Below are 14,551 nucleotides of genomic sequence, written 5' to 3' on the forward strand. Positions count from 1 at the left end.
AGATGATGCAGTTGTTTATACCAAAGTAGCAACGCCAGAAGATAGTAAGAATTTGCAGAACGACCTGCAGAGAACTAATGAATGATGCAGACTCTGGCAGTTGACCCTGAATGTAAATAAATGTAACATATTGTGCATACATAGGAAAAGAAATCCACTACTGTACAGCTGCACTATTGATGAAAAACAGCTGTAGACAGCGTCTGCCGTAAAATATCCACGCATAACTATCCAGAGCGATCTTAAGTGGAATGAAAATATAAAACAGAAAGTGGGAAAAGCGGACACCAGACTCAGATTCATCGGAAGAATCTTAAGGAAATGTAACTCATCCACGAAAGAAGTGTCTAATAAGGCGCTTGTTCGCCCGATTCTTGAGTATTGTTCACCTATCTGGAATCCCTATCAGGTAGGACTGATAGAGGAGGTAGAGAATATCCAACTAAGAGCGTCTCGTTCCATCACGGGATTGTTTAGCTGGTGAGAGAGCGTTACGGAGCTGCTAAACAAACTCCACTGTCAAACGTTACAGGAGAGGCGTTGTGCAACACGGAGAGATTTATTATTGGAATTTCGGGACGGCACTTTTCAGGAGGATTCAGACAACATATTACTTCCTCCAATATACATCTTGCGTATTGACCAAGCGGAGAAAATTCGAGAAAGTAGAGCCAATACAGAGGCTTATCAGCAATCATTCTTTCCATGCACTATTCGCTAGTGGATAAGAGTTGGAGGGATCAGATGGTGGCACCGAAAGTACCCTCCTTCACACACCATTAGGTGGCTTGCGGAGTAAGATGTAGACGTAGATGTAGAAAAGTTTCCTTAGAACATCAAAGGCACTTAATAGCACTGCTGAAAATATCGGGGTGCAACTATGTAGGGATAAGACTTCCCTTCCCATTGGTTGGAAAAGAGTTTCTGAACCTCGGCCACCAGGACATGACGAGGAGTGGATGACCTGGAAACCGTTGATTAGGCGGAGATCAGGAGTGGCAAGATTGAAGTTCAGTACAGAAAACAATATCAGGTATGATTGTGGGGAAGTCCAGACTGTCCAGCACATGCTTCAGTGCCGATTGTGTCCAGCCTCCTGTATTGCAGAAAACCTCCACCAAGCGACATAAAATGGTCTGCAAGTGGCCAAATTTTGGTCAAATACTGTATGACGTGGGAACTGTGCACCTATAAATTTTTCCGACACGAAAATAGCAATGTATTCCGTTGGTGTGGTTTGTTAATTTATGTAAAGTCTCTAAACTTCCCCTTTCATTGGATAAGTATCTAGACATATTATACTTTTACACCAATGGAATATCGCAACTACTATCTTCTCTATAGTTACATACAAGCATTTATAGTGAATATATCCATAGTGGCTGCGAAAATGGGAACAGTAGTTAAAACTGTGATTGTGATAGTAATGCTTTAGAAACTGTATTGCACACAACGCACACTGTTTTCAAACATGAGACTGGGGAAAAGCACAACATCGACACGATTCGCTAGTCAAAATATCATCTTGAATCAATAGTCGATAATCGAGGGACATCAGAATTGCTTATGGAGATCTTCAAGGGCTTAGTAACACATATTGGTGTCTCAGCAGCTGTCCCTAAAATTCGAAATGCAGCTGCTGTTCTGCAAGCGATCAGACCACAGAATATCGTCCAGTTCCCCTGATACAAGGCATAGCAAGAAGTAGTACCAAAGTGGGTGACAGACTAACGACACGCTTCTTGTCAGTAACTTGCCTTTATCATTATAGAGGAGATAAATCAGTACACCTGGTGCTTTAATCAGTGTAATACGAGCATCAGTGAAACGAGATCATAGAACGCCCTTAATTCATTTCAGGCAGGCACAGATAACACACAACATATACCATACGATGCACTCAGAGAGGGACAACTCTCAAGACTGAAACAGAAAGCTATGATACCTCCAGTACTTCCATCGTCATTCATTCACACACACACACACACACACACACACACACACACACACACACACACACACACACACACACACACACACACATATATATATATATATATATATATATATATATATATATATATACTCCTGGAAATAAGAACACCGTGAATTCATTGTCCCAGGAAGGGGAAACTTTATTGACACATTCCTGGGGTCAGATACAGCACATGATCACACTGACAGAACCACAGGCACATAGACACAGGCAACAGAGCATGCACAATGTCGGCACTAGTACAGTGTATATCCACCTTTCGCAGCAATGCAGGCTGCTATTCTCCCATGGAGACGATCGTAGAGATGCTGGATGTAGTCCTGTGGAACGGCTTGCCATGCCATTTCCACCTGGCGCCTCAGTTGGACCAGCGTTCGTGCTGGACGTGCAGACCGCGTGAGACGACGCTTCATCCAGTCCCAAACATGCTCAATGGGGGACAGATCCGGAGATCTTGCTGGCCAAGGTAGTTGACTTACACCTTCTAGAGCACGTTGGGTGGCACGGGATACATGCGGACGCGCATTGTCCTGTTGGAACAGCAAGTTCCCTTGCCGGTCTAGGAATGGTAGAACGATGGGTTCGATGACGGTTTGGATGTACCGTGCACTATTCAGTGTCCCCTCGACGATCACCAGTGGTGTACGGCCAGTGTAGGAGATCGCTCCCCACACCATGATGCCGGGTGTTGGCCCTGTGTGCCTCGGTCGTATGCAGTCCTGATTGTGGCGCTCACCTGCACGGCGCCAAACACGCATACGACCATCATTGGCACCAAGGCAGAAGCGACTCTCATCGCTGAAGACGACACGTCTCCATTCGTCCCTCCATTCACGCCTGTCGCGACACCACTGGAGGCGGGCTGCACGATGTTGGGGCGTGAGCGGAAGACGGCCTAACTGTGTGCGGGACCGTAGCCCAGCTTCATGGAGACGGTTGCGAATGGTCCTCGCCGATACCCCAGGAGCAACAGTGTCCCTAATTTGCTGGGAAGTGGCGGTGCGGTCCCCTACGGCACTGCGTAGGATCCTACGGTCTTGGCGTGCATTCGTGCGTCGCTGCGGTCCGGTCCCAGGTCTACGGGCACGTGCACCTTCCGCCGACCACTGGCGACAACATCGATGTACTGTGGAGACCTCACGCCCCACGTGTTGAGCAATTCGGCGGTACGTCCACCCGGCCTCCCGCATGCCCACTATACGCCCTCGCTCAAAGTCCGTCAACTGCACATACGGTTCACGTCCACGCTGTCGCGGCATGCTACCAGTGTTAAAGACTGCGATGGAGCTCCGTATGCCACGGCAAACTGGCTGACACTGACGGCGGCGGTGCACAAATGCTGCGCAGCTAGCGCCATTCGACGGTCAACACCGCGGTTCCTGGTGTGTCCGCTGTGCCGTGCGTGTGATCATTGCTTGTACAGCCCTCTCGCAGTGTCCGGAGCAAGTATGGTGGGTCTGACACACCGGTGTCAATGTGTTCTTTTTTCCATTTCCAGGAGTGTATATGGGTGTGTGTGTGTGTGTGTGTGAAGTGATTTTGAAATACAAAAAGTAGTATATGTATCCCCCTAAAAATTTACTCTTCTCTAATACGTCTTCTATACTATATGGAAACATACACTCTGTGATAATCCGGTAAATGGCCATGTGTGTTACTCTCGAGCGCAATGTTATGTTCTGAATGTGATTTTGAAATACAAAAAAGAATACAAGTATCCCCTTAAAATTTACTCCTCTCTAGCAACACCGTTTAAGCTATCAAATGACGCTTCTGTACCCCACAAAATGTCCGTCATCAACCATGGCTTAGGGTCTGACACTACAAAACTGTGGAGAGATCTGGGCTTTATGCACATCGTTGTGGTTAGGAATCACTGTACACCACTTTTCCTTTCCATGTTAAAATCTGTTCATTTCTTCCACAACCAGTCTTATATCAGTGATAGGAAGCTCAACAACTCGCAGCACAAATACTTTTCGTTTGCCTTTGGCAACTATTACACCATTTGAAGCCCACAACGCGACTTATATCCCCAGGTGTTCCAGCATGAGGGTTGTGTGGTGTTTGGTGGCCCTGGCGCAGCTGGTGAAGGTGGTGACCCACGGACAAGACGACCGCCTGCCGGGGGAGAGCCGACCCAGTTCCCAGAGGGTCGACATCACGGTCTACCAGGACAACGAGGGGTGAGTCACCCACCTCCTTCCTCGCTACTAGTCTAAGCTACACATACTTCTGCTGCACAGCCGATCTCGATGACTATTGATACTCAGTTTGCTGTACATGTCACACCCGTCTTCCACAGTGAAGAATCATTTCCTCTGGTTTCTGGATTTCAAGTGACTAAACAGTAGCACAATCAGTTAGTGAGTTAATAAGGCAGATGTAAATCTTGAAAGATACAGGTGAAGGCGATGGAGCACTTCCAGATAATTGTGTCTTTTGTGAATCTAGTAGAGTACAAACTGTGTATATTTCTTCAGGTAGTGTGGCTCACAGAGAGCAAATTAACCTGGACGATATTTATACAGTTTTTGAGAGTAAGAGCACTTAGCGACTTCCAATGAACTTGACATGTAATTTCAGGCATTTATGAAACCTATTTCACTCTGCCGCCCCCCCCCCCCCCCCAACAAGATCTTTAAAAGAAAAAACTTTACCCCTTACTACATTGTTTTAATTCATTACTCATTTACTATTACCTCTGTGTACATATCTATATAACTCAATATGCCTGCAAAGTTATATCATTATACGACAAATGGTTTAGGAAATTTAACGTCACAGACATCGAGACTGGTGAATAAATGGCTATTGTTTTTAACGGATTGCAAATTATCCAGAATTTACTCATATTCAGGATTCTATAATGAGAGCACTTAGTTGCCCATATGCTTCATGTAAACATGTAGCACATTAACATATTTGTAAAGTAATCACACGTTTGAAGATGCTCTGTACACGGGAGCTCGAGTCATTAAAGAACTGTGTGAGAGAGGTTTGCTCGTAGTTAAGGAATTCATAACAGTGTACATGCGAAAACATGTCCTACTACTGTGGGTCGCATGAAACATTTAAACACTATTTTGTATCACTAGAGTAAAGTCGTACGGCATTATTCGTAAGAGGCGTCGATAGGCAGCTTCAAGCCACCTAATTGGAAAGGTTTTCCCCATCCTTCATGTCCGTTGGCATCTTCCCTTTGCAAAGCGTGAGAGTTATGTATTTAAATGTATTTCGTAACTACCTCTCCTTCCCTTTACTCTAAAGGTAAAGGAAAAGCAGGCAACAGCACACGGCATTCACCTATGCAATCTCTGCCGTTAACCATAGTTCATTAATTTCGGTGATGTGACGGGAACCTGTGTGTTCCACGAGCCAAGGCCATTGGCACTGTAGTATTGCAGTTTGTGAATGAAATTGCTATTTTGACAGAAAACATTGAGTTACCTGGGATCCGTCTCGTAACTTTTGTATGTCACCACTATATTTAGTCAGAATTGGAGCAAGCACTTAACATCGCCGAGTTTCTCAAAGAAATTCACTAGTTACCATTCACTGTATTATATCTTATTTATGTTCATCGTCATCCTAACATTAAACAACGGGATTTCCACAGATCCAGCAGAAAGGTTCGTAGTGTTATTTAAATAAATTTCACTTCATTTCTGCTAAATGGCTATAACACATGTCAGATGGGCAACGTTTTCACTAATAGATGTTTAAAAGGAGAAAAACTTACATAACAGGATGAACAGAAATTTTATAACTTGGCTTGATCAAGTTTTGAACACTGTCTAAAAATTCACAGATCAGAGTAAAAAATTAGAGTGTGATCTACATCTCCTTCTACCACAAATGTCAGCATCATAGTTGCTGTTATTTGTGTAATGACTACCGAGCCAATTTGGTACACTAGTGCTTCTCTCGTCGTTTCGCTTTGTCAATGCCATATCGAAACAACGTTTCTCCCTCTTACAAGTTTTAACACTAGATTTTACAGTATAAGCTACAGGCCACAAACCGATATATCGATAACTAGTTCGTTATTGATGACATAATTCTACTGGCGTCACTGGAAATAATGGACACACTTCGCTCTTGATTCATTCTATTGTTATTACACCAACAATGAATCTCCCATATTTTAGAAATAATCATAGTTTACCTGGCATAACATGATCAAATATCTCATATGATGCTTCAACAGCTACACTGAAAGTAAAGGAATTTTCTGAATCATTGACTTGAATCTAGGCATCTCACCAAATTTCATCCCATTCAAATAGTAGAAGAATAGTACAGGACTGAACAGCCGCCAGAAATGCACCAACAATGCCATACTTGACGATCAATACTGCACGAAGTATAAACACTAAATTCTTAAAACTCCTTCATCATTATGTCAAGTCTTCAGGTTTGATATACATAAAATTAAAATATGAAGAAATTTATTAGGGACGAGAGGAGGGCAGAGAAAAATAAGAGATATGGTGAAAATAACAGGAAAGGAAAGTTAGAGCAAGTCCGAATTGATGAAGAAATGAGAGCAAGTGATGAAAGTGATAAGAGAAGTTAGCTCTTTGTCATGCACCCAAGAGCAGATAATGTCTGTCTCCCTGTGTTTGTCACTCACTGCTTTAACGACTGCTGTGTTGGCTGCCCTGGCAGGGAGCGCAGCTTCACCTTCGAGGGCCAGAGGAGCGTGACGGTAGAGGTGGTGCGTGACACGTCGCAGCTGGTGCTGCACGCCGCAGTCAGCATCTCCTCCCTCACAGTTCGGTACCAAGGCGGCGGCGTCATCGCCTCCAGCTACGAGCAGCCTCAAGACGGCTGGGACTTCTTGGTGGTGTCGCTACAAGAGCAGGTGAGAAATCATAAAATTTCTGCAGCAGAGTTCATCCACATTCTACGCCAGAATAAATTCTTGGTAGCCGCATATCTGAACTGCTATGAAAGAAGTGAGACCATCACACAAGAAGGTAGTATGTATCATCATTTAATCGTGTAAGCAAATGTGGACATTGAGGAACTTATATTAAGAAACACAAATTTTTCTCCGGTTTCAATTAAAAAATATTCTAGACTTTTAGCTCAAAATAATAAGAATGACAACAGTTGATATATTCTGTTTCTTCCGTTTAACCTTCAGGGAAATATTCACTGAAAAGGTACATTTAATTGAGTTTCATAAAGTGTGTACATTGACTCTCCGAATTAGCTGTTTCTGCATTTTACTATTTGCTCTCACAAATTTTTAATAGCACTAGCTCGTATTATGTACACTACTGGCCATTAAAACTGCTCCAACAAGAAGAAATGCAGATGATAAACGGGTATTCATTGGACAAATATATTATACTAGAACTGACATGTGATTACATTTTCAAGCAATTTGGATGTATAGATCCTGTGAAATCAATACTCAGAACAACCACCTCTGGCCGTAATAACGGCCTTGATATCTCTGGGCATTGAGTCAAACTGAACTTGGATGGCGTGTACAGGTACAACTGTCCATGCAGCTTCAACACGATACCACAGTTCATCAAGAGTAGTGACTGGCGTATTGTGACGAGCCAGTTGCTAGGCCACCATTGACCAGACGTTTTCAACTGGTGAGAGATCTGGAGAATGTGCTGACCAGGGCAGCAGTCGAACATTTTCTGTATCCAGAAAGGCCCATACAGGACCTGCAACATGCGGTCGTGCATTATCCTGCTGAAATGTTGGATTTCGCAGGGATCGAATGAAGGGTAGAGCCACGGGTCGTAACACATCTGAAATCGGTTGGAAACTTTCCTCATGTCAGCACGTTGTAGGTGTCGCCACCGACGCCAACCTTGTGTGAATGCTCTGAAAAGCTAATCATTTGCATATCACAGCATCTTCTTCCTGTCGGTTAAATTTCGAGTCTGTAGCACGTCATCTTTGTGGTGTAGCAATTTTAATGGCCAGTAGTGTAGTTTATCAGATATTATTAAAATTCCAGTTGCAAATCTACAAATACCTGTTGAACAGACAGTTTTACAATGTTCATTTGTTTCTGACACATATTTTAAAAAGTATATTTTTTGGTTAAAAGGTAATGGAGGATGAAGAGAGAGCTGGTTACAGACAAAATAGTGGCGGTTACGATTATAAAGTTACGGGTTGCATACTCCACAAATCAAGTAATTGATGCTAGATCAGGGGTAACGGGTTCCACCGTTCTCGCTGCAGTTAATCGAACATGACGAGCCAGACCTGTGGCGCTGCGGTCGCTTCGCACTCGTCGACACGTTCTCTCTTACTCAAGCATGCTGGAGCGTAAGGCTAGTTGTGACTTGTTGTTAGCACAGAAGATGAGTACACAATCTTACTGCTGTAATGTAGCAGTGACAAGGCGAAATATCGAAGCTGTGTTCTATAAGACTAGAGGGGGTGCGACGAAAATTACCTGTTGCAAAAGACACAGTTGCAGATGCGTTCCACTAGAGGAGGAGTGATATCTGGAATAAGTTCAGATGAAAAGCATACAAATTTCGTCCAATGCAAACAAAATTGTTCTATTCTTTATTCCACCTCCACCATGAGAAAACAATTGCGCTGTGACAAACGCAAACTGGGCGCAAAGCAAAGTCACTCTTATAGCCCTGTGACAAAAAAGCTCTCTATTTCTGTATTCATTTGCTCGTGGCAACTTGCGTTTGTGGGCTAACGGCGAATTATGAGGCTTATAATTCATTTCTATAATTTATTTTAATAATCAATGATCATTCTGTGACTGCACGTAATCCTCATGTCATGTTTTCTGATACCGTCGTTTAAGACTCGTTAACACCTGGAAAGTCTTCATCTGCCAATGTAATCGTTAGACAATTTCGGAATAGGTATTAAATATTAAATTTGCAGCAGTCTTCGAAAAAGTTTTATATATATTAATGTTTGTATAAACAGAACTATATTTACTGCTCACCGAACGGTCATTATACTGGTATATACCAAACGTCATGCCCAATGGTTGGTTTTGCCATTTAAGGCAAGACGGACGTTTTGTGACATTTCAACTTGCTCTTGAGAATACTTTCAAAGCCGAAATCATGACTGTATGAAATAAATGAATAGTAATTTACAGTTCAATGGTGGAAATTTATTTCAAAACGGTTTTGTATGTAGCGGGAATGGCGCGAGTCGGCCGTTATACCTGCGATCCCGTGTACTTACTGTCCTTTGTAAGCGAATCGAGTGAACTTGTGCCCAGCAACAGACTCAGATGATGTGTGGGCTGTGGAAACGGTTCACGAGTCTGGTCTACGGACCCACGGGGACAGCGAGTTCCGAGATGACTTCACAGGATACGCTGACGAGTTTAAAGCGAGTTTCTAATCTCTAATGGTTGAGTTACTTCGTTACTAAACTTCGTTACTAAATGAAGGGAATAAAAACATTTGAGTCGTTCACTGAGAGAACAGACCAGGTAGTGGAAGTGATTTGTGTAGTTAGATGCAATCAAATTCTTTCTCCCGCAATTTTCCAGTTGAACTAACGTCTATCCTCAGTACTAACAAAGTGTACCATGGTGCTGCTTCGTGGCTCATTCACGTCTCCATGTTGCAGGTAGCAGAGGGCTGCCTTTTGGTGCTGGATATCGTCTTCTGTGCCAACATCGGCGACAGGGAGCCCGGCTCTTCTCGCTATGACTATCAAGGGCGGGACGGGCAGGCGTGAGTATCGTACAGGTCACAGTGCTGTCACCATCAGACACACATTGGTAGACACTGCTCTTGACCCTTAGAAACCGCAGTAACCTATAACGCTACTTGCCAGCTACAAAATATCCTCATGCAATCTATTTTCTAACACTACCCAAATGCATGTTTAGATACTTGTTCGATGTGTACACATTTGGTTGTTGTAGACGAGCAATAATTGGAGACTTCCCTAACTTGGGGGCCATAGGATAGTCAGGCAGAGAGGGTACTAGCAGCTACATCAACGATTGCCGTTATTTTAGTTGAGTAGCAGCGTGCGAGCTGGTGACAACTCGTGGAAATCAGTGGTCACTAATAAAACCTTACATGTATTCTCATATATACTGCATCCTTACTAATTTCAGCTACATGTAAAGTGATGTGGTGGTTCTAGTGCACACTTTTCAAAGATACGTTTACTCCTCTCACAACCAGTTGATAAAGCTTTCACAGCCCTGTACAATTCTTGTACAAAAGTTTTCTAGTTGTATTTGTTCCAACCAATTCCTTCAAACTAGTTTCTGTTTTGATCTTAGCTAAATATGTTAATCTACTTTCTTTTCTAAGGTGTTGACTATTATTTGTTACTCATTATTAGCATGCTTCAACTAATAATAATTATTGAGACTACCATTTCATTTGAAGCATAGTAGTGATAGGATGGGTTGATATTGTGCATGTTGTCTTACTGGCGACTACAGGTGGAGAGTGGTGGGGAGGGGGGAGGGGGGAGGGAGAATGGCAGGGGGAGATGCAGTCGTACTATCCGGAAACATGTGTCATCAGTTCAATCAACACTTCATTCTCTCGTCCACAGTGTACGAAAATATCTCGCCTTCAATCTGTCCTCAGACATTACGGATATTACACATCCTAACTCGGACATAAAGTGATACGTTCCTTTGGCTATATCCCCAGCACTTCCTTATGAAATCGTGTTATGTTCAAATGTAGCAGTATATTATTATCATTACTTGGAGCTTGTAAAACATAAATCAATGAAGAACGGTGAAATCTCCCCACCAGAAAAAACTCACAAAATGCTTCAGGCATTTTTAAAAAGTTGGAATTTCTTCTCGTTGTTTACTCATCAGTAGGAAGTTTGCGCTTTGTGCTTCTCAGTATGACGTGTAACAGGACGAGTTCGTTATTCGGTATGATTGCGACGTGTAATATTGTCTTTCATTTCTCTCTTCACTGTCGCATTTATGGGCAGTAACACAACTTTATCAGGGAAGAAGGTGACATAGAGTAGAGTACCAATGGCAAGATTAAAAACGATACATTGCAGAGAATAGTTATCTAACCCGACAGAACAAATTATCAGATACTTTCTCAATCGAATTTCTATGTCCTTTTGTCATGCTCGTGGCAGCTTCTGACTGGAATCTCCTTCCAATGAAATATGGGTGGTGCTTGTCGAAAATTCAGCTATAAGATTTGGTCATAGGACAGCTCCTATAGATGCTAGAGAGTTGACTGCGTTCCCAGTACTTGATCTCCACTCGTACGTTGCAGAGTTTGTTGTAAATCGTATGTCATAGAGTTTTCTTTTTGGATTTTTTGATTCATTTCTCTTATAGTTCCACACATTTGCTGTAACCGTGCCTCTTAGAGACTAATTTTCATTTTTGTTCATCTTTTGTAGCTGTTGAAATACATCTTCTGCAGCTGTCGCTCACCTTGTTTCCAGGAAACTTACACCTAGTGTTACGTTTAAGTAAAAGGGTGTCTGCTCTGATTTCACTCTGTTTGATTATGATGCCCCCCCCCCCCCCCTATGTTGTTGATAAATTGGTTCCACTGTACGATGACATGAGTAAAATATACACGCAGCGCCTCAGCTACAACATAACTGCCACGTTACGCTCTTCTGTCCACAGGGCCGTATATGCGACGCAGTTCATGCCGAACTACGCGCGGCGAGCACTGCCGTGCTACGACGAACAAGCATTGAACGCGCGCTACCAGCTCAACATGCGACTGCGGCCCAAGACTTACCAGGGTTACGAGTCCAACGCTCGGGCCAGTTGCGACGATGACTAAGCAAAAGTGATTGCCTCCCACTATCACATGTGCGCTATGTAGTTTGAGTCTGACGTAATAGTATACGGTCAGTAAGAAGCACCAATGCAAATATTTCACTTTCCACGACAGCAGTTTCGTGGATAGTGATGGCCGACATTTAAATAAAATGTGTGGAAGCAAAGGAAGGGAGAAACTGATAAATATTTTGCTGTCGTAAGGTCCACTGAAGGAACCAAAACAAGTACAGGCATTCGAAGATCTTTCTCTCATTCAATGCGTTTAATATCTCGAACAGGGTGACCTAGTGCTTGACAGCCGGAATGGATTCCGAAAACATTGCTCTTGCGAAACTCAACTGGGGCTTTTGACACGTGACATTCAGAATTCAAGGTTGAAGGCAGTCATGTTGCAGCAATATTTCTTGACTTACAAAAATCATTCGTCTCACAATCAGTGGCATATTAACAATTATTAACAAAAATACGATCGTATGCTGCATCAACCAAAATTTGTGAAAAACGATGATTCCTTTTTAGAAAGGTCACAGCATGTAATCTTGGATGTAGATTTACCTGCAGGCGTGGCCCATGGAAATATGTTGGGACCGGAGCCGTCATGTTGCACATTAATGAGCTTGCAGACAACAGTTACCTAATACTTTTTACAGACGATACACTTGATAAGATTTCAAAGTGGTGAGAATGTTGGCCACGCACATCACAATGCTAATGAGAGTATAGATGTAGATGTACACAACGTTCTGTCAGCTGCATAGTAATGGTGTAGCATTTTAAATATATGTACTTCCAGAATCTCACAGAATGTGACGTGGAGCACTTGTCATTTGCAGATTGGACGCTGAGGGTTTCCGTGGCTACTACTTCGAACAGACGCCCCCGATCAGCGCCTACCAGATGTCCTGGGTACTGCACGATATGGTTGGTAGGGTGCCGTCTGGGGACGTCAGCACTGCCGTCTGGCAAGTGACCTCCAGAAGCGACCAGAACGGTTACGCGAGCTACACGGGACCTCCTTCTGTGGAAGCTATGGAGCAGCTGCTGGGCGTGCCCCTTTCATATTATGATACCAACGAGATGGATCATATGGCCGTACGTGGATATATAGAGGAAAGCGTGAGCGGTTTGGGTATCATCACATACACGTAAGGACAACATTAATCTTGTCTAAAGCACGGGCAGTGCAGACAATACTTTGTCATACCTACTGAGCCATCTCTCATGCCAGACACATTTCTGCATCATTTGTGTCTGAAATTATAAATTCTACTGGTTACGACCATATGATAACTGGCTTAACTTCAGAAAGTCCTTTCTAACTGTTCTTAATAAAACTCACAGCTTTGCAAGTTACAACTGCTCCCTCTTGGTTAGACTACAAAAACTTCATGCATGCACTTCTCGTGAGTGTCGCTAATACTCCATTCATTGTTTACTGTTCTAAGAGAAGATTTTATGTTAATATTTACCTCCATATGGCGTCAGAGTCTAGGAGAAAATTACAGGTAACAAACACCACCATATTAAAATTCATCGAGACAGTTTATCTTAATAACTAAAGCATTTTATTGTGCTTTAACTTTGACCTTTTTATTTCGACGAGTTCTTATCACACGGTGTGATTACAGGAGGACTTGTTCACAAAAATAAAAGATACAGTTTTTCCTCACAGGAGATACAAAACAAAATGCATTCTACATGTGCAGTAATAGTTCTTAGAGGTCGTAGCCTGACTGACACAACACTGAGAGATAACGAGAAGTGAGTGTTTTGGCGCACGTTTCGATGTGTATGTAAAATAGTATTGCTTCCAGAATAATCTAGAAATTTCAGTACGTCATTTTAGTAAGTCGTACAATTTCTTTTTTTGGGGCAATGACAAAATGAAGAGAAAATATATATTTTATGGCTGCTAAATTCTTATAAATATAAAGTAAACAAAAGGTATTAGTATAGTTACGAAAATAAATTCAGCAACTTTAAAAGTTTCCCACTTTAAAATGTTTATTTATATTTTGTTTTACACCAAGATAGTTCCTTTCTGTACTTTAAGCCTCTTTCTGAGGTATAATGAAGATTCTTACAAGGAACCTCTTGAGTGCGAGGTTGCAGAAGGCCAATGATGTTTACAGCATTCGACGCCCTACATATTGTCTACCATGCCACAATAATATTGGCTGGTAATGGTACTAGGCACCTTAACTGGAGATAGCCATTGGTGAGCATAGCATGAGGCTACGGAGCGTAGCTGAACTGTTTATTCTACGAGTAACAACAGGCAGTGCTAGTGGTGTTGATACAATGCAGGACAATGGCAAAGATAAACGAAACCGCCATTGTATTATTTGTACCACATCAGTTGCCAAAGCAACCCAAGGAATTTGGCAGAGTTATAAAGACGTGGCGGATGAAGTTTTAACGCTTCTGCAACTTGAGTCAGTGCAATGTGGTGCCGTATACGCTCGAAAGTGTGGACAGTGTGCATGAGGAGTTCAAATGTTCAAATTTGTGCCGAGGTCATCGATCCCTAGACTTACAGTACACACACCTATGCCCGAGGCAGGACTCGAACCTCCGGCGGGAGGGGCGGCGCAATTCGTGACATGGCGCCTCAAACCGAGCGGTCATTCCACGAGGCACATGAGAAGTATAACGATGGCGATCTGCACTGAACAAGTGAAAGTGACACTGAAAGGTGTCAAGCCACGTAGTTCATCGTCCTTGTCGGACACGGAGCCACAAATCCTATTCCCAGTGGAACGTAGTACAGGCTAATC

At 42.9% G+C, this 14,551-nt stretch overlaps 1 protein-coding gene across 1 annotated transcript in view; it reads left to right on the plus strand.

The window, feature by feature from the left end:
- The first annotated feature begins 4,045 nt into the window (after window positions 1-4,045).
- Window positions 4,046-14,551, plus strand: part of LOC126252664 (aminopeptidase N-like) — a 29,865-nt gene continuing 19,359 nt past the window's right edge. The window contains exons 1-4 of the mRNA XM_049953565.1: window positions 4,046-4,182; window positions 6,668-6,863; window positions 9,596-9,702; window positions 12,608-12,919. Of these exons, the coding sequence (XP_049809522.1) occupies window positions 4,046-4,182; window positions 6,668-6,863; window positions 9,596-9,702; window positions 12,608-12,919 (752 nt within the window). The remainder of the gene's footprint in view (window positions 4,183-6,667; window positions 6,864-9,595; window positions 9,703-12,607; window positions 12,920-14,551) is intronic.

Source organism: Schistocerca nitens, chromosome 4, assembly GCF_023898315.1.
Source record: "Schistocerca nitens isolate TAMUIC-IGC-003100 chromosome 4, iqSchNite1.1, whole genome shotgun sequence".
Taxonomy (NCBI): Eukaryota; Metazoa; Arthropoda; class Insecta; order Orthoptera; family Acrididae; genus Schistocerca; species Schistocerca nitens.